Genomic DNA, 22,113 nt, shown 5'->3' on the forward strand with positions numbered 1-22,113 from the left:
AGTATACTATATATACAAAGTTTATATAGTGTACTTTAAAGTATATATTCTGTATATGGAATGAAAATATATAATATATATGAAATATGGAATGATAATATATATATATAAGGCTTAACAATAAAAATAGAACATTTTACTATTCCTTATTATTTGTTTATGTTAGAAATTAATTCTTAAAATAAAATATCAAATTTTGCATATTCATTACAATTTTTTAAAATTTTAAGCACTTTTTGAGCATTTTTTTTTGCAGATCTTTGTAGCATAAGCAGATAAGTATACTAAACATTTTTAGTCTATGAGACATTTAGTAAAACTTTTAAAATTTAGAAAATTCCTGTTATTACTCTCTATCCTTTTCTATTCTTCTCTAGTAATTCCTTTATTCTCTATTAGTAAACTTAATAAAACATAATTGTATAATAATAATAAAGCATAAAATATTTTTAATTAAAGTAATATCCTAACCTTCTGAAGAAAAATAATTAGGTAATTTTTAAATATTATTAAACTGACTAAACTCGGAATTTGAAGTTTTTGATGTTTGCTTTTGGAGCTGTTAGAAGCGTTTAGAAGTTTAAATGCTTTCATATAAGGATAGTTGACGTAAGGTAACTACTTCCGGTTATTAAAATGAAAACATTGTTAAGCGAACTACTTACAAAATCTTACAAGGAAATAATAGAACGTAGTTTTCCTACTTTAGCGGAAAAGTTTTGACGCAAAAAGGTGAATCGCAACTGCCTATTTCTTTAATAGGCACCGATTGTGAAAAACGAAATAACTTTCTTCACAATCGAAAAACATTTTTTTTTAGTTCTTGATGTCTTAGTCTTTAATTGCATTATTTGTGCTTTTAATTTGAGTAAAAACAAAGCAGTGCAGTTAATTACAGATTGTGCTGTGAAAATTACCGGATCAAATTACGGTGTAGAGTACATGCACTAAGTGTGCGGTAAGTTACAGTAAAATGAATTTTTACCGTAAAATAACATATTATAATTTTTATGCATATATTTATTTGGCAATACTTATTTGACTAGATACATACAACAATTACCATACAGCAATATTTATTTGACTAAAGTGATTTAGCGATTTTACGATAATTATTACAGTAAATATTACGATATGTCAGATTTCTTTTGTTCTGCAATATATTTTCCGGGAAAAAAAGACTGGTATTTTTTCGATTATTATTTATTAAAAATTGAAAAAGTAGAAATATTTACTAAAAAATAATTTATTTTTTTTTGCATGGAATTATTTTTGAATAAACGAAATTTATAATTGTGGGCAAAAAATTTTTCAATTCGCTTAATTTTTGGAGATATGATTTCTCAAAATATTAACATTAAGGAGTTTTAACTTAGGATCACTCTCCTGACAAAACTATTTCGATCATAATTCCCAGATTACATCCACCCCCTCTTTTTGGGGGTCGGAAATCTAAATCCGCTGAAAATAAGGTATGTTTATTCAGAGAAAGTAGAAATTTAATTTTGTCTGTGTCTGATATAGTGACTTAAAATATCGTCTGTACTAATTAATTAGCATAATTGTGGTCAGCCCCTCGAACCATTACGAATGACTTCTAGAACGTGGAGGTTTGATAATTAGATCAAAAGTTATTCAGGGTAATCAGTTTGTTTGTTTATTTATTATTTTTTTTTGGTTCATTGTACAATTATTTTTTTATCATTTAATTTATTTGTAGAAAATACACTGTGAAAAATTCCGGATCAAATTACAAGAAAAAGTACCGAGATTAAGGTGCGGTACTTTTTACCGAGACATGTTACGAAACAAAATATCTGATGTACCGTAATTTAACAGCAATAATTACCGTAAAATTACTGAACCTCTCTAAATTATAAATATTAATGTGCAAATTACTGTATAATATGTTACGGTGAAAAGAGATTTTACGGTAACATGGATTTTACAGATAATACACTCAAATTGCCGGTACTTTCTATCGTAACTCCTACCGAAATTTTTCGTAGTGTAGTTCGTGATGCCACTAAGAAAAATAGAGAGCTTATTGGAGTAAGAGGATAAAATGATGCTATTAAATCTTAATGTAACAAATTTAAAAAAAAAAAATCTGATTCTAAAAATTATGAAATAATTGGATTAATATTGAATTTTCTTAAAAGGTTGCTATATCGTGAGAAAAACTTTTCCATGAATTGTGATATGTATTGGGAAGATTTCCAGAAACTTGGAAAATTGGTCAGAAAATGTAAGGGTTAGTCACCGCCATCCTCCTGCAAAGTTACCATGTACGGTAACATGGGTAAAACATGCATCTCGTTCTTCGGAGAAATTAATACCTTAAATTTTTTTCACAAAAATCTTCGTTATGTTATTATAAATGATGCGGAAACCAAGCGCAAACACAAATTTGTACTTGTTCGCAAAAAACCTACTTTTAAACATTAGGTCAATTATCTCGGGTCTCATTCAATTCAAATTGTCAAATTGTCTCATTCAATTCAATGTCTCACATGTCACAAAGTTAATCCTTCCCATTTCTCTTATAGCAGTGTTGAGTACAGAAAAAAGTATAGCCGTTTGCAGGTATCATTTACAATAACATAACAAAATTTTCTTATCAAAAAATACTTTGCGAATTGAGTTTTCTGATAAAACACTTCTCTTTTTTGGACTACAAGTCATACCAGTATATTTTATATAGTTAAATTGTTTTTTCTCTGAACCATCACCCATATTTTCTTTTCCAAGTGATTGAACTCTGTTTATTATTTTGCTAATTGTCTCATTTAGACTCATTATCGTTACTCAGTTTCCTTGTATAATCACAAAAACAATTTACCATAATTTCCTCAAGTTGTATTTAATATTTGTCTCGTGAAAATTAAGCCAATAAAAGATTAGATCTTAGAATAAAATGAAATAATTTTCCTTTTTCTCATTTTAAACGCAAAATGTGCAGATCTATAGAATTTAGAGATTAAAACTTGCCAGAACTGGCTAATGTATAAGATCTTATTATCATCAGATTTTTAAAATCATCGGAATTTATTTCTTGTTTTAAATTAAAAAAAATATTAGTGCAAATTACAAACTGTAATTGCTAGAATTCATATTGGGATGCATCATGATAACTGAATCTTATCGTGATAATTAAGTCTAAACGTGATAAGTGAACTGATAGTTACTATTTTAAACTATGTATCATTGGACTAAAAATATGACAGTATTTTGGTAAGTATAATACACATATTTTTTCCTGCACAGCAAAAAGTACAGTCACCCTGTAAATCAGTTTATCGTAAAATATCTTTTTATTATAATTTTTACACTAATATTTATTTTAAAGCAGAGATCAGTTATTTTATTACTATATATGTATATATCTATGTATAACAACTGTATATTAGAGTTTTTTTGCTCCTTAAAAAGTTCCGTCTAAAATGAATTTTACGCTAAAAAGTACCAGCACCCTGAGTGCCAAATATTTTATACCGTAATTTACTCAGGAATTTTTACAGTGTAATTTATGATTATATACTAGACCAGGGCTGTCAAACTGGAGGCCCGCGGGCCGCATGCGGCCCTCCAACACATATTGTGCAGCCCACCAACTTCTTATTCAGGCTGATTGGCCTCAGTTTTCGCATTAAAATGTAAGTAAATTGTTTTACAATCCTTCTGTCCCATTGTTTTATAATTAATAATTCAACTATTAATTGTTATTGTATAAGAGGTAAGAGGTTATTGTTCAACTTTCTCAAACTGCGGCCCGCCAGGTGATCAGTGACCGGAATTCTGGCCCATGGGCTCTTTGCAGTTGGACAGCCCTGTACTAGACAGACACTTTTTTCCTGCTCTGGTGTTTTAGCAGAAGCAGCTATTTAATCACAGTCAATTTTTTCTCTATTTACATTAAAGTCCCCACAAATTTAATATAATCATAAAATTAATATTATCATGTAATATTATTGGCTTTAATGATTATAATTTCCTATCCCATATTAATCATCTGTTTTGAGAATAAAAAAATAATTAATCAGAATTTTTTCGCATTAATATAATTATTTATTATCATTGGCTATTATAATACTTAAGCTTACCTCTTTTACCTCAGATTTATCCAAGATTTAAAAATAAATAATCATAATTTTTTGATAGTTTTTACGATTTTTTAAAAATAAGTTACATGATTGTTTTAAGAAAGTGCGCATACTATACTTATTTAAAGTTTAAATGTATTTAAAATTATTTAAACTAAATTAATTTATTTAGTTTAAATAAACTGAATAAACACATTTTTTTGTGCGTGTTATGCTTATTTCTCACGCAATATTTAGAATAATGAGGTTGAAGGAAACAATGTAAAGCCCACGACCCGAAAAGTATAATTGCGAAGGTCATAAAAGTTGAGAAAATTTGAAACAATAGTATTGTTAGTATAATCTATAAACCACAAAGAACGAGGAAAGTTTTTGATCTTCTTACAATTTTAGTTTAAATCATATCCTCAGTTCCAGATCGGCAATAAAGACGCGGGGACGTCTAGTTTGGCATTCAATGGAATAAACACAAGAAGGTATTTATTTTATGAGTTTAATTTTAATTTAAGCAAATTTTCAATTGGAAACTGTAGGAAAACCATTTTTAATGATTTAAGATTCACATTGGATTAAATTACATTTTTTTAAAAAAATTTAAATTAACACTTCTTTTGGAAAAGCAACAAACTGATAATTTAAGCATTAAGAAATAAAACACTTAATTTTCCTAAATTCCACGATTTTACAGCATGATAAACAGCATGATTGTAGAACTAAAATTTAAGGATTTTCGCTAAATTCAAAGCAGTAAACAAATATTGCTTTCTATATATAATGAATTCATTATCTTTTTAAATTATCTTTTTTTCTTGTTCCTTGATACTTTTATAAGAGAGAATCTAAGAAATAATGATCTGATATTAAATTCTTTTCCTCCTGTCATTTTCTTCAATAATGAGTAATTTAAAAAAAAATAATATGAAGCTTAATGCTTGATAGTAATATAAAAATAAAAAGACTTTAAATAACAATTGAAGACTTAAGGTTTTATGTTGCATAACTTATTAGAATTGTTTTTTTCCAAATTGTAGTCGAAATTATGCAATAATTTTTCATCATATATTTTTTAAAACTTGATACAAAAACCTTTAACTGATTTTGAGTCAAAATTAGAGATTCACAATTTGTTATTTTAGTAGTAGTCTCTTATATCTAAATTTCATTAGAGTCAAATTAACAATTACTAGTTGTAATAATTGCTTAAAATTTAATTGATGATTACTATCATTCAATGAATAAAGGTATGCTGTCAAAAAATCGAATTATGCTCATTTATTCCAACAATTTATTTTATGAGACTCAAAAGTGTTATCTACGACTGCTTATGCATTTGTTTTGGCTTGACACTAGTCCCATAATGTTATGCCCATAAAAAAAATTGGGTGCAGTTTAGCTGTTTGCCACTGTGAACTTCATAATTTTATTACCCATTTTAAACTGATGTCCTCGAACTTTATTTTTTACATCTTATTAAAGATATGTAAGTCATATGAGAATATATCTTGCTTATCTTTATTAATTTTAATTAATTTTTGTTTTTTAATCAATTAATATATAAAAAACATTTAATAAATAGCAAGTTAGGGGTTATATCTTTGAAGTGATGTCTACAACTATACAGGACTTTGTCTCAGTGCGACACTAGTCACATGCTAGTAAAAACCATTGACTGCTGTTTGGACCAATGGCAGAGCAAACGTCATAACTTTGTCATCCATTTTAACGAATAACTGTAGTTTACAAACAATATAATTTTTTTTAATGCAAACAGTGTTTATGCAATCTTAAATATATGCTTTCTAACTGTCAAAACTGCAATTATCTCATAAACGGAAGTTTCCGTTTTTCAAAAATTTTAACAAACGTTTAACTACTACCAGAAATTATACCCTGCATAAATGCTTCATTAAATTAAACAATACAGTTTCTGAAATCTTCTATCACTTTAGATGAAAACATCTTAAAAATTATATACTGTAAAAGTTATCATGTGCAGTTGAATGAAAATCCTGTTCTCATATGAATCTGCCTAAAAAATAAATTTAAAATTATTAGTTTTTTAAGAGTTCTTTGTATTAAAGAAAGACGTCACGGTTCGTTGGTTTTCTTTCAGATCAGATCGGAAACAATGGAGAGTTATAGTCTTTTCCAGATTTTATCATTTATAATCAATGCTATTCCATTTATACTCATATTACAGAAAGCAGTTATTGTATCCTAAGTTGTGGGAAGTATAATTGTGGGGAAACGCTTTATATATACTGGAATAATAACTAAGTCGCTATGTGTTATCCAGATATTACTCGCTATGCACAAAATATTTCTTAATAATTATTTATCATTTTCGATTATTCTATTTAATAATAGTCGAAAAATTTCGAAATATAGGGTAAAAAAAATTTTATATCATTTTTAAAGAATGTAATTTTATAATGACGGAACACAAAATTTGAATAAAATAGCACGAGAAGTTGTTGGGAAATCAAACATTTAAAAAGTGATATATTTAAAATTCTATTTTTTGGAGACTATTAAGACGCTTTTATCCAAATTTTATTCCTTGCCCTATAAAATTTCATTCCAAAATTTTTTATAAATTTCAATTCAAAGTTTATGCGACTAAGAACTGATATATATATATATATATATATATATATATATATATATATATATATATATATATATATATATATATATATATATATATATATATATATATATATATATCTTCCCTTTTTTATAACAGAATTTTAAAAACTGTGTGCAAACCTTTTCCAATTCACTTAAAAAGATTTCGAGATATGTCGAGATAAGCAAAAAGTAAAATTAACATTAAGTGGTCAAAACTTTCGGCAGCCCTCCTAACCTAGCTATTGAGACGATATTTCCGAGGTTGCGGCTGCTCCCCCTATTTTTAACCCCCTATATTTCCTAAGCAGTTCACAAAATAGGTACGTTTTCTCAGAGAAAGTACGCTGACGTATTTAATTTCGTAACTTAAAATATAGTCTGCAACACTAATTAGCATATTTGAGGTCACCCCCTCTACTCAATGAGATTGAGTCCTATTAAGTAAAAATCCGATCATTAGATCATAAATTATTCAAAGTGATTCGATTTTTTTTACACTGTACATGAGTTATGATCAAGGCTAACAATTTCAGTTCTCTGAAGAGCTTTTTTTTCTTTTTTTGTAATTGTCGTTGAACAGCCGAGCTAATTTTTGAATATACGACTGCTGATGCTCAACGCCGAAGACTTGTAATTTTGAAACCAGCTTAGAAGACAAGTGAACTCCTGGATCAAGTATTGAGAGAAATTTGCCTTCGTGGAGGACTCCTTGAGGAAACTTCTCCTCATTCGCGTTACTTGGAGAACCACGAAAACCTCCCATAGTTAATCTGACGGCAAGGGGACTCAAACCCATGATCCGTCTTCCACTGAGGATATTTTACGTCAGCACTGTAGTCGGTGCGAGCCGGATACGGAATTCGTATCGACCAGCCATCGCTAGGATTCGAACCCGGTTCACCTCATTGGAAGGCGAACCGTCTATTCACCATCACGGCTCTTCTCTGCAGAGCTTGCTCAGAATCTACATACGAGAGCCTGCAAGATGATACGTGAGAGTACGAAATGTCTTTACATTGTTAACTTTATTTATTATTTCAGCTGAAGGATGGAATCTACAAACACAATTCTGTTGGTTATTCTGAGCTGCGTCTCCATCATCTTGCTGCAATGGCTTTCGAAAAGATTCAGAACGCATCGCTTGCTAAGGCGCTACAACATTCCGGGACCAACGCCAGATTTCTTCGCTGGCAACATGTACCATCTTCGGAAAGAATCTACCCCGCATAAAACCATGAGCAACTGGGTAAAGGAATATGGTAATGTCTTTGGATATTACCTGGGAGGTGATCCATATATAGTGGTAAAAGACCTGGATATGATAAAACAAGTAAGTGTAACAACATTTGATGGTTTTAAGTTTTCTATTACCTTTTAAGTTTTCAAAAACCTTCGTAATTTGACCATTCGTCCATCTTATCATTGACCGCAGAAATGAGTCGAATTCGTCTTGAAGAGCTATTGAATGTTATTCCTTCCAAACACATCATAAGTTGACTACAAAATAAAATTTATTAGGAAATATTCGAAGCTTTTATATTATGTCTTAAAATTTCATTGATTTCGTAAATTATTATTTAAAGCTAACCCAAACTCTTATGTGAGTTGACCAAATGGGAAAACTAATAAGGATTTCAGTAAGAGAATAAAGAAGTATGTTCAAAACTACAGGAATATGGTAACATTTACCGTGTTTCTGGCTCTATGAGAACACCAAAAAGCTCAGTATTTTTTACCAAAGCGCTTTGGTAATGATTTGGTTAAATTAACAATTAAATATCGTTTATAATATGTGGTAAAATTTGGTAATTTTATCATATTACCTTAGAACATGGCATTAAAATCATTTATTCGGTTGAATTTACCTCTTAGTTTCGTATTTTTTTTACAAAATGTGTGGTAATAAGAATTACAATTTTGAAAAACAGAATTTACGGAAAACCGTTACGATATATAAATATTATCAAATGAATGACTTAAATACCGTATGTTTTGGTTTCTAATACCATAATTATAATTATTTTTAACCAGAAATGTCATTATCATACAGTACGGTAATTTTCCAGAATTTTTTTCACTGCATAGCAAATGGATTTCTGAGTATAACAAAAGTGTAAAGTATCACAATGAATACAGTGTTAAGTCTTCTAACAGCATATATGTTCTTGCGTATTGCTATTTCAAGTCAAAGACTGCAAAACTGAAATTAAAATCATTCATATTAGTCTTTTTATTGAAAGAAATCGAAATTGTAAGAATGTATTAGAAATTTATTTTAAGTTTAATCCTTTGAGGTACTTTTAATCCCTTCTTTGCACTGACAGACCTTGATTCAGGTCTATAGATTTTGGTAACATTTATTTACTCTCACTTAAATATTAACTTATTATACCTAAAGTATAAGTTCCCATGATTTTATTATAGGTAAAATTTTTTGAACTTTTATATGAAGGGTGGAGGTTCTATAATATATACTATAATATACACCGAAGAGCCATTACATTATGACCACCCTGCTAATAACATGTAGGACCACCTTCAGCCCTCAAAACTGCCAGCACCCGCCGTGGCATTAATTCCACAAGGTGCTGATAGGTAGTCTGAGGTATCTGATACCAAGCGCTCACCAACTGGTCCTGCAATTCCCTCACATTGCGAGGGGGTAGCGTGGCAGCATGAATTTGGTTTTCCAAATAGGACCAAAAATGCTCTATTGGATTAAGGTCAGGTGAATTTGGGGGCCAAGACATGACTTGAAAGTCAATGGAATGTTCCTCGAACCAATCCATGACGATTCGACCCTTATGACATGGTGCATTATCCTGTTGGTAAACACCATCCCCTTCAGGAAAAACTGTTGCCATGAATGGGTGAACCTGGTCTGCAACTAACGTTCAAGTAACTTACAGACGTCAGGGATTGTTCTATGAGGATTATGGGTTCTAATGTGCCCCATGAAAACATTGTTCCTGGGAGAGAAACCATGAAAGTAAGACCGTGGTCTGAAACCCACCTAGTTACAGATTTAATGAGTACCAGATTATCTGAGAAGTTAAGGTGGTCGTCGTGTAGTAATGAATACACTGCCATTGGTCACAAAATTGTGGAGCCTGGACCTCCAGGACTCTTAACGAATTGTTGTGGTAATATACATGCCTTGTAAGATATAAAACTTTTCTATTTCATATGCAGGTGATGATTGATGATTTCCAAACATTCCATAGTCGACCATACATGTTCAAGGATATGAAACCCATGAACAAAACTTTGATTGGTCTGAAATACGAGCGTTGGAACGAAGTCAGAAATATTATGAATCCAATCTTGGGTGTGGAAAAGATTCAAACTCATTTGAAGAAACTTTTTTTCGATAAAAGGGTAAATATACTTTCAAAATTATAACATCATCATAGTAAAATAAATAAAGAATAAAGATAGCTTAAAATTTAAAGTTCAACACAGGCTTTGGTAGTTAAGAAAAAACTCTTGCTACGCGCATTCACATAATATAATTTTTGCAACATTGAAATTAGTTTTTTTAAACAGATTTCGGTAATTCTCTCAAAATTAATATCTAAATTTACCATTAACATTTTTTGTAGAAACGATAATGATATTTTTAAATTTTTGTATTTCTGGACAATATTTTGTCAATTTAAAAATTATTTTAATGATCTTTGCGTTTTAGGTTACCATCGCTGTCGATTTGATCATCGAAAAGTACGAAAATAATGAAATATTTGATATTCATGACCTTTTCGAACGACTCACTCTGGGAATAATTGCTGATTGCGCATTCACAATGAAGTCGCGCTGTCAAGTACATCCTGGAGACAACCTCCTACTTCGCGTGAGTATTACTCAATTGCCATATTTTGAAATTCTATAAAATTCTACCAATATTTACATCTGTGTTTTAATTTCTAATTATAAAACAAAAGGTAGCCTTGTCAGTATGATACAAATCATACTAATACTACAAACTTTACGTATTCCTTGCACATATTTATGCGCAAATTTGTCAACATTTTGAGAAAAAAGTGTCCGATTTTGAGCAAAGACTCATCAGAATGATACAGATAATACTAATTATACAGGTCTTACGTATTTATTGCACCATTTATTAACATATTTGTCATTATTTTAGGCAAAGAGTACCTGATTTTGAGCAAAGACACACCAGAATGATACAGATAATACTAATTCTGCAGATCTTGCGTATTTATTGAGCGTATTCATTAACAAATTTGCCAACATTTTGTGAAAAGCATGCCTACTTTTAAGAAATGCCTCATCAGAATGATACAGATAATACTAATTCTACGGGTATTACGTATTTATTGCACGTATTCATTAACATATTTGTCAACATTGTAGGCAAAGAGTACCCGATTTTGAGCAGACTCACCAGAATGATACAGATAATACTAATTCTGCAGGTCTTACGTATTTATTGCACGTATTCATTAACAAATTTGTCAACATTTTGTGAAAAGCATGCCCATTTTTAAGAAATGCCTTATCAGAATGATGCAGATAATAATACTAATTCTACGGGTATTACGTATTTATTGCACCTATTTATTAACATATTTGCCAAAATTGTAAGCAAAAAATTTTCTATCCACTTATATTAATAAAATATATACCCGTAGATCGAATCAGTCGAATAGAAAATATCAATTACTGGTATTTTCTACAAACTCGATGAGTTTTAATTTTTGTTATTTTGGAAGAAATTTTCATCAACACAAGTATGTTTATTTAGAGAAATCACGTTTTTGTGTCGAATTTTGTAACTCAAATTATCATCTGCACTAATTAATTACCTTATTTGAAGTCACGTCCTCGAACCATTAAGATTTAGTCTTAGAACGTAAAGATCCGTTCCTTTGATCAAAAATAATTAAGGGTGGTTTGTATATATTTTTACTCACTCTACGAAGCCATAACCTTTGTAATTGAGAGAAATTGTGAAAATGTTGCATTCTTTCTTTTAAAAAAAATTTAATATGGTATATATACTTGACATACAGTCTTGTAGTTTTAACACCTCACGACAGTTCTGACGAAATCGGAAAAACAGAATGGTTCATAATTTGAGTGGACATGAACAGTGATGAATAAAACTGATTCCTCTGATGGTAATTCTGTTTTGCAGGTTCGAGAATTCATGCGGAATAGCCATTCTCGATTGACAGAGTTCGGAATAATGTTCCCGATCATTGCATCACTTAGATCCTTCATAACAAATCACATAACAGAACACAGTCGAATGAACACGACTATTCTGGAAAACCTGAGTGCCATGATCATTGCCAGGAGGACGAACAGAAATCTCAGAAGTCTTGAACTTGTCCAGCTCATGGTGAATGAGAGTGACAAAGGTAAAAAATCTGAAACATATTTTCATAAAATGTAATAAAAATATTCATAGTTTGCTTTGATAATTCTTAATGCGTGCGTGCACTGTTAGAATTTTCTATAAAAAAAATGGTTAAATAACAATTAATTTAAATGTTATTTTACCATATTGAAACAAAACAGTCAGTTGGCCATACATAATATGATATTTAAACTGTTAACTGTAAGAAAAACTGTTTATTAACTGATTTTACCCTAATACGTTTATGAATCCACCTAGTTCCTTGAAGATACATATAATATGGATTTGTCAATGTCATGACTGACAGAATTGGGGTTCTGTTCAATTGAATTCAATTGTAAAAATATTATTAATGCTCTTCTGTCTAGTGGAAAGGGGATAACTTTCCAACGGATCCCTAGCCATTGTGGCTTATGGGGTAATAAAAAGGCTGATAACCTAGCCAAAGAGGCATCTCTATTGGAGCCCCCTATGTCACCCACAAATCTGAGAAATGTTAAACAAATTGTGAAACTAAAGCTTCGAGGTCTCCGGGTTTCTACCAACAGAGAGAAAGTTTCTGGAAAACCTTGGAAGAACCTTCTGGCATCCTGTCTTCCGAAAAATCTCCCTAGAGCTATCGGTGTTTCATCTTTCCGATTGTTGACGGGGCACGATTGCTTACAGGCGCACTTGCACCGTGTTGGTCTTTCTGACTCTCCTAACTGTACTCTATGTGCAAATAGGACCCATATGAATGGCGGGCATCTATGAAACTGCTCTCCAGGAGGCCCGTAATTCTTCTAGTTTCAAGACGCTCTCCGCCCCTGGAGATATTTCTTTGTTATATTGGAATGCAAGACTTCTCATGTTCAAGAGAGCAAATGATGGACGTAATTAAAAAAAAAAGAAAAAAAAAAAGGATTGGGGTTAGAGTCCCAGCGGTGACACTACAATATTTCCAACATAACCTTCAACACATTTAAAGTTTCTAGTGTCCCGTACTCCCCAATTAGTGATTCTAAACTATTAGAATATAATACTCTCATTCACGCATAGATGGCAGCACCATGAAGCTGCTTAACTATCTCCAATATCCAGCTAAATTTCATTTTTACGGTTTCGAAACCATGCTGATTGCAAATAGATTAAACAATACCGTATAGTTTTGTATTCACGGTCTTTTAGCCATATTACTTGTAAACAGTTTCATTGTTCTTCACCATAAACTTTACTGTGAATCGGTTGAACAGACTGCTGCCGATTATTTCACCACAATTTAAGAATGAAAATCCTAACAGTGTGTGCTTTGACGGACAAAAAAAAAATTTTTTTTTTTACTTATAATAAAAGAATTATTTTATTTAAATTCTAATGACACTAAGAAAAAAATTTTGAGCAATATTTTATCGAATTTTTATTTTAAAATTTTCAAAATCCATACCGAGGCACAAACCTATTGTAAAATTCACCGTGTTTCTGGCTATATGGGAACACAAAAAAGCTCAGTGAAATTTACCGAAGCGCTTTTGATAAAATTTAATTTTGATAAAATTAAGAGTAAAATATGTTTATAATATGCGATAAAATTTAATAAATTAGATAAATCAAGGTATTTTTAAAATGATACTTTTGATTATATCATAAAAACTTTTCATTCACTTAAATTTACTTTTCAGTTTTTATATTTTTTTCTAAAAGTGTGGCAATAAGAACTATAATTTTGAAAACCAGAATTTCTGGCTACCCGTTACCATACGAACGGAAAAATTACTAAACGAATGGTTTAAATATCGTATAATTGGGTTTTATTTACCAGAATTATGGTTTTGTTTCTACCAGAAATACCATTGTCATTCACTGAATAAACTTACCTATTTTTCGACGGATTAAGATTTTCGACCCCCAAAATATAGGAGGTAGCTGCAATCTGGGAAATATAGTCCTTATAGTTTGGTCAGGAGAGCGATCCCAAGTTTGGACCCCCTGATGTTAATTTTATTTTTGGCGTATTCCACCATACTTAAGAATTTATATACAGTTATTTTTTCACACAATTATAAAATTCGTTTTATCCGCAGATAATTCCATGCAAATATAAATTTTAGTAAATATTTATCATTTTATTTAATAATCGTAAATATAATTTGAATTGTAAGGTGTAAAATTTTTTACATCATTTTAACGTATCTAATTTTTACAAGGCAAAATACTAAGTATGAGCGAAATCGGTTGAAAAGTTTCTAAGAAACCGATTTTAAGTATATGACTTTCTTAAAATTTGATTTCTCAGGAACTATTTAACCAATTTCACTGCCATACTTGTGAAAGAAATTCCTTTTTTTTTCAGACCGAGGAAGCAGCACCAAATTGACTGAAGAGGAAGTCATAGCTAATTGCTATATGATAACCCTTATGGCCTATGAAACAACTTCTGCAGCATTAACATACATATTCTATTTATTAATCAAGCATCCCGACATTCAAGATCGTCTCTGTAAAGAAATAGATGCTGCTCCCGATGAATTTACTTTTCAAGAACTGCAAAGTGAGTACACGTCATTTCGTTAAAAAGTAATTCCAAAATTTTGTCTCGCACGTGGCATGTGCAAATACATAATTATTATTTTAGTCGAAATACATGAAAATAAATTTGTTCATATTTATCTATACATAATAATAAAAGCGGCTGTGTGTGTGTGTCTGTAATCACAATATATCGCCCCAGAAGCCTCGCCCGGGCTCGAAACTCGACACATAATTGTGTTTTGACATAATGAAGAAGTATTTTTTTTCTTTTTCAAAAATTTGGATTAGTTTTTTAGTTATCAGTCATTTTGTAAGAAAATCTATGCTTTTTCGTCTTCAAAGAGCCATATTCAAAAAACTATTAAAAAATGCATATCTCTTATAAATGTATGCTAATGCGAACCTTACAAATGAAACATTAATTTTCGACAACTTAAACCAATAATATACGAAGGAATTAATAATTTAATTGTAAGGTTCGCATTAGTTTACATTTATCAAAGTGGATAAAACTTTAACTTTTGTACTAAAAATGTGGCAACATATTAGATACGTAAATAGAACGCTACGCTTTGATATATTTATCGCAGCTCATAATTGTTATAATAAGTTTTTCTTCTTCTTTCCACGCTCTTTTTTTTTTCTTAAGCGAAGACGATAAGGGAAAATTATACTTGAGGATGCCCCTTGGCGAAATTGGTGACTTATGTTTGGCGCTATTCCTGTATGCGCGGAACACCGTGGTAACAGAAATAACGGCCAAAACATAATGATATTTCAAAAAACATTGGAAAATTTCAACAAAACATCGGATAAAGCTTGCAATGAACCCAATATAAGCAAAATTAATAAGTCCAATAAAAAGGATTTTGAATCGAAGCAAAAATTAATGGAGTAGGTGCAGAAAGAAAAGGAAAAAAACAACAACTCACTTCTTCATTAAGCTTGAATATTCTCAGATTTAGGCGCACAGAATTATCTAATAACAGTTAGATACTGTCTAAATTTATCGTGAATAGAATCTGTGTACCTCCATCGTCACATAAATTCGGCGAAATATGAATCGAAAATGGCGTTTGTGGTACCGAACTGGTGATGACATTTTTTTATAAAGTCCCTTTTTATGACTGCCCACATACCTTCGATCTTATTGACCAGAAGTAAAAGTAACCTTACCAGCCGGTATCTAACGAAGAACTAATGGACCTCTGAAATTACGTATACCGTTGAACATTAATAACGCTAAAATCTAAACCGTTGAGAATCACGATTGGGTTTCAACATCACCCAGCTTGGCGATCACAACTTGGCGAGAATCAAGGGGCACCCTCAAATATAGTCTACCCGACGTTAATTTTTGTAGCGATATAGAAATAGAAATTGATACCATAAAAAAATTATAGAGAAATAGATACCATAAAAAATTTATTCGTTTTCGTGTTCTTTTCATGTATTTAAAGCAACTTTTGTATGCTTTTACAATTTCTGAGGCCTTTTTTTAAGAAAAAAAAACAAGTCTCCACCTGATAGTTATATTATAGGTTAGGTTACCATAGCAAAGTTACATCTTCAAACATCCTCAAGAGCTATAACACATCTGCAGCAGAACTGGATATGAAGACAAAATTGCAGGACAGAAACACTTTAATTGTCCACTAATCTTCAGATTTCCTGCTATGTTTTAAAAAACTTTATTTGTGAAAACCTTTAACGTGGCGGACAGCTGGCCGCCTTTGCGGCTAGTTTTTAATAAAATCTGCTTGAAAATTTCAAATTGTAATTGTTTCTGACGTAGAGAGGTCCTGCATAACTTTTGTTTCTATTCTTATTCTGTTTATTATCTGTAAAAAAATCATTTAAATGCTATTTCTATTTATTGTATTGCTCAACTCCCAAAAAGTATTGTTCGTTATGCAATTATTTAAATGCTATTGCAACTATTAATCACCAGACAACAACGTTGTCTGGTGATCAATAGTTGGTAGGGGTAACTGAAGACTAAATGCGTGCTTTAGTCGCAAACTTTTTCACTGATTCTGTTAAAATGTAAATTTTATAGTTTTTACAAGTTTAAAAGGGCCAAGATAGCCTGGTTGGTAGGACGTTGGGCTTGTGTTCGTGAGAACAGGTGTTTGAATTCCGGCAGTTGAAGAAACTCGTACATTAAATGGTGACTGGTGATCCTTAAATTTGACGGGGTCGCAAAGTCCTTCTAGTTCACATAACAAATCATACTTCAGGGGGAGAGCCGTGGTGGCTATGGGGTTAGAGCCTTCGCCTTCCAGTAAGGTGAACCAGGTTCGAATCTCAGTGATGCCTGGTCGATGCGAATTCCGCACCCGGTTAGCACTGACCACAGTGCTAGCTGGTTATATATAGCTTAAATAAAATAATTATATTTAATTAAGTAATTATTAGATTAATTACCTAATTAAATATAATTACTTTAACTTTATTTAAGGATGCAAATACTGTAACATTAGCTTTTAGGGGTAAAAAAGATTTTTTTAAAACTACTTAAAGTCATCCCTTGTAAGCCCCCTCACAAAAGAGCACTTTTAAATTAAAAAGATTTTTTTAATCTTAATTTAAAAATGCTTTATGCGTTTGAAATTGCAGTGTGCTCTTAATTGGTGGAGGCGTAGTAAGGCCAAGATTTAAAAAAAATAATAATGATAAAAGATTTAATGTTTTTGTTTCCTTGACACAAACTGTGAATTGCAAATAAGAACTGAAATTTAAGGTGTTAGAAATCCCTGTTCTTCGTCGTCTATTTACTGGTTATTTGACAAGGGACTATCCATGCATTTTAACTACTAAAAATGAAGGAAAAGAAGATAATTTTAAAATGTAATTTTTTTAAATAAATTATAGGAAGTTCAAAGCGTTCTTTATTTATCTATCTCACTTTGATTATTAGATGAAGGTCAGAATTAAAAACTGTTTTATATATCACGTGTGTAAAACTTGTATCATTACTTAGGAGATAACAAGCTATAAATATCCAACCTAAGAAGCTAAACTTAGATCTAAAGGCCTGGTTTCTTAGAACAGGACGCCGTCAGCTGGAAATCAGCGCTAACTTCTGATTGGTCCATTTGTGAGTTTGATAGTATACGTCATCGAACGCTCATCTTGAACTACAATTGCCGTCCAACTCAACTGCAGTTGGATTACAACGTGACGTTAACCACAGAAGCAATGGCGGACAACATCCAACAGTACATTGAAATCAGCCAAGACTTTGATTTTGACATTAAACATAGCTTCTTCATTAAACATAGCACTCTTCATTTAGCTCAGCTATAATATGTTTTTTCTTGGACAAAGTCATTATTTCTTCTCTAAAACACTGGTCGACAATAACAAAATCAATACAAATTCAAAATAAATATTTGTTTACGTTATTAACGCATGCGCAATGAGAGATAATGTCTGCGTTGAACCGACTGCTCACGCTGATCTAACAAAAAAGTATTTTTTTGGCGTCAGCTCTACGTCAACTTTCCGCTGACGCCCAGATAAGGCGCTAGTTCTAAGAAACCAGGCCTTGAGCTAACAAAGCAGTATTTTGTTGGCGTCAGCGAGACGTTGACGTCACGCTGACGCCCAGATAAGGCGCTTGTCCTAAGAAACCAGACCTTAAGGCTCCTATACTATCAGAGCTGACCTATCAAGCAATATTGGAGCAAAAAAGTTCACAAGTTAACGTTATGTTAGTATTGTGCTTATGCTAGCTCTTTGGAGCGGCTCTACTTAGATCATTTAACTTTCTAAACGTCTAGTTGTTAATTGGGTATAATATGAAAAAAACACAACTACTTCGATTTAGTAGGAACAACATATGACGCAATGCTAAACGAATGGAATTTAGTTGTTGTTTATTTAGTTATTGTTATTAGTAGTTGTTGTTATTTGTTTTAGTTGTTGTTTATTTAGTTGTATTTAGTTTCAATAACTTTTCTTTATAATGCAATAAAATCTGGCGAGCAGCTATTTAAACGATCGAACGCTTCGTTTGTTTATTTGTGGCTTGAAGTTAGGCTCGCAGAAAATGCCGTTCATGGGTTAAATTTAGTAGGAACAACACAACCTGTGACGTAGGCTATATTATACCCAATTGCAACCATGTGTTTTCCTATTCCCTCTTGCTGCTATTGCAATCCCTTGATCAATTAGTTACTTGCAGGTCTTGAAGAAGAATTCCGCTGAAATCGCATGTTTATGGCTAATCTCATGGTTAAGCTTGAAGTTGCTGCTATTTTTGGTTTATCATCGCAATGAATAAATTTCCGGATAAGAATTGATTTAATGCCTGCAAGCGACGTTACAGTATGTATTGAACCTGATTGGCTGAAGAATCGCGACATGAACAGATTTCGTGATTCACCCACATGTGACGTCGCTTGAAGGTATTCAATTGATATGCGAATGAAAGTAAAGGTATCTACTAGCGACTTCAGCTTGGGCAGTTCTATATGACTATAAAAAGATATTCGAACTGTAAATAAAATCTGTATTCTTCTTAGAACTGGTATTAATTCATTCTGCTCTATTTTCGCAGGTTTTCCTTACTTGGATCAAGTTTACAAAGAGTCTTTAAGACTTTATCCACCAGTGACAGGATTTGTTTCCAGAATATGCCAGAAAGATCACAAAGTTGGTTCCTTCGTTTTTCCTAAGGGTGCAGCAGTACAAATTCCAGTTTGGAACTTGCACCACGATCCAGAATTATGGCCTGATCCATGCAAGTTCGATCCAGAAAGGTTTTCGCCAAGCAAAAGAGGGTCCATTAAGCCCATGTCTTACATGCCTTTCGGTGAAGGTCCAAGAAACTGTATTGGCATGTACTACGCTGAGTTGCAGGTCAAATTGACTGTATTTAGGTTGTTCGAAACTTTCAGGTTTGAACCGTGTGAAAAGACTGAAGATCCTATTTCGTTAGTGACTCATACTTTGTATACTAATCCAGCTAATGGTCTGTGGGTTCGAGCCATACGCAGGAAATTTCCAAAACTAATTGGTTGATGAAAAAGCTTATAGGTTTAAACAAATGATTAGTTTTCCACTATGCTATTACATTATTTAAATAAAAATACTGGTTGTTATTGAGCAGAGCTTTAAACATGTATCTTTTTTTTTCAACTATCAATAAATTACTTTTTGAAGGAAATGGCAACTTGCACCTCATTATATCTATATATTTATTAAGGTATATGAATGATTTTACAGAATTATAGAATATTTGTGATCCGAGAAAACATTTTTCTTGTGGTTTTTAAAGATATTATTTTATATACTCTTGTAAACCCTTTGACACTGTATTTCTGAACTTAAATTGAACCAAAATATTCTTTTTCCTTCATAATTAAGGAAACAATTTTCTTTGAAATATCATTTACATGTCCTGTATTATTATGTGTGTTTCAGAGGATTGGTAACAAGAACTAAAACTGATTTTTCTGTCCAATCTTTTCTTGACAAGCATGAAGAACATCAGTAAAATATTAAGCAGAGAGCATCAGTAATAATATTATCTCAAATAGGAAATACTATTTTGTCCCATTTATTTCCTGTGGTCCACGTAGTTGGAAAGTAAAACACGTATTTTGCGTGAAAAACGTTAAAAAAGTCAAATATAAAAATACGTTTCATTAGTTTTTAAAAAAGGCAATATTGTTAGACCAAAAAAACTTGGTAAGTCCAAAAAATTATGCTAATTTAAAAGCATGTACAACGCCGGATAAAAATAGTGCACAGTAAAAAAAAATTCTGGATTCAATTACGGTAAAAAATACCAATTTTGCTGCATTTTTTACTTAAAGTCCATTTTTACCGGAACATGTGAGGGAACAAAAAATCTGATCTACCGAAATTTGTACAATAAACTTTACAGTAAAATCATTAAACCACTCAAACTAAATACATATTACGATAAAATTTACGGTATAATATTTTACGGTGAAATGGATTTTACGGATGAAGTAAAGTATGGACACTTATTGAATTTTTCTACTTTCCTTTGTAATGTGTAATTCAGTTGAAACATGCCTTATAATAAAATGAGATCGTTAGTTCACTTTCAAAATTAGCAATATACATGAGGAAAAACTTAATATTATATATTTTTTTAAGGAAACTATAAGGGTCCTAAACATGATCATACATAATAGCTTAATAGAATTTCATGGATTTTAAAACTAAATCTAAAAAGAAATATATTTTAATTCCAGACTAGTCCTTCTAACAGATGAGAACTTTAAATAATCTCTTTCACATAATTAACTTAGCTCTTCACGTATATATTAACTTTCATTGAATAGCGATGTAATCTTTATTAAAAAAATGAGTCCATACTGCGCAGTAAAATATCCTTATGTCGCTAAAAATCATTCAAATTAATACATATTTTGAGATATTGATTCATCTTCATCCGGTCGTATGATTACATCTTACGGTGTCAATTCTAATAAAGAAGTCTGGATATTATAGATCACATGACATGAAAGGATAACTGTACCATACATGTGAAAAAAGCGCACACTTGTCTTTTGGTTGTTGTTGTTAATTTACTACTAGACTGTTACTTTACTGTTGTTGCACTAGAGCTGTACAATGGGCTATTGGCGACGGTCTGGGAAACATCCCGGAGGATGATCCGAAGACGTGCCATCACAATTTTGATCCTCTGCGGAGGGGATACTTGTCTTTTGGAAATGGTACAGTAAATTTACATCCAGGAGCTCTGCTCCATGTATATAATTTGTAAATAGATTTTTTTTTTAAACTACTTTCCTTTAAATGCATGTTTATCAGCAACTTAAAAGTAAATACTTTGCGAAAATAAATTTTTTTTAAATGCAGAATCTCTTTATCGTAAAAGGAGAGCATCGATTTGTTTGAAAATACCGTATGTAACAATAATTATTAATAAAAAATTTGAAAATAAAAGCTGAATATTCTAAAACAAGCTGAGTTCAGAACAGAAACATCACTGAAGCACTGAAACATCAAATATCCATAAATATGTTAAGAAATATTTACAGGAAATTTTAAGAAAAAAGTTGCACAGTCCAAACCGTATTCACTAATTATTTGTTACTGGAGACTACTCACTTTGTGAATTTGTTAGAAATTTTTGGATTGCTAAATGCAATTAAAAGCCATGTTTTATATTAATAAAAAATTGTCAGTTTTGAAAATAATGACATACTTCAAGTAAATATTAAATTACATAAAATTTGGAAAAATTTAAGATAATAACCTTATCTTTCTGGAATTGTTTATATTTATTTATTTCAAAATACTTAAATTTCTCAAAGTAGCATGAGGTTGAACATTTTTCGAAAGTTTTACACATTATTATAGGGATCTTTTGGCTGGAAACTTGTCCCTTTTTCATGCATTTAAAAAAAATATATTATTTAGTCTAAAACAAGAAATTTTTAGTGGTGCACATACAATTCTGATGATTTTTATAATTTT

General features: G+C 31.2%; 1 protein-coding gene across 4 annotated transcripts; it reads left to right on the forward strand.

Moving 5' to 3' along the window:
- Positions 1–721: 721 nt before the first annotated feature.
- On the forward strand, positions 722–19,801 carry LOC107440662 (cytochrome P450 3A29). Of its 4 annotated transcripts, none has more exons than XM_087166253.1 (8): positions 722–958; positions 4,515–4,579; positions 7,776–8,064; positions 9,927–10,112; positions 10,423–10,584; positions 11,896–12,121; positions 14,450–14,647; positions 19,193–19,801. In XM_087166253.1, exons 3-8 carry the CDS (start codon positions 7,783–7,785, stop codon positions 19,654–19,656), a joined length of 1,518 nt encoding a protein of 505 aa, XP_087022379.1. In that variant the 5' UTR covers positions 722–958; positions 4,515–4,579; positions 7,776–7,782; the 3' UTR covers positions 19,657–19,801. The 4 variants fall into 4 exon arrangements, with proteins under 4 accessions (XP_087022379.1, XP_087022386.1, XP_087022388.1 ...); XM_087166258.1 differs by lacking the exon at positions 722–958 and adding an exon at positions 2,892–3,234; XM_087166260.1 differs by lacking the exon at positions 4,515–4,579 and having other exon boundaries at positions 735–958.
- Positions 19,802–22,113: the final 2,312 nt, after the last annotated feature.

Source organism: Parasteatoda tepidariorum, chromosome 1, assembly GCF_982258835.1.
Source record: "Parasteatoda tepidariorum strain Cologne lab strain chromosome 1, Ptep-v5.0, whole genome shotgun sequence".
Taxonomy (NCBI): Eukaryota; Metazoa; Arthropoda; class Arachnida; order Araneae; family Theridiidae; genus Parasteatoda; species Parasteatoda tepidariorum.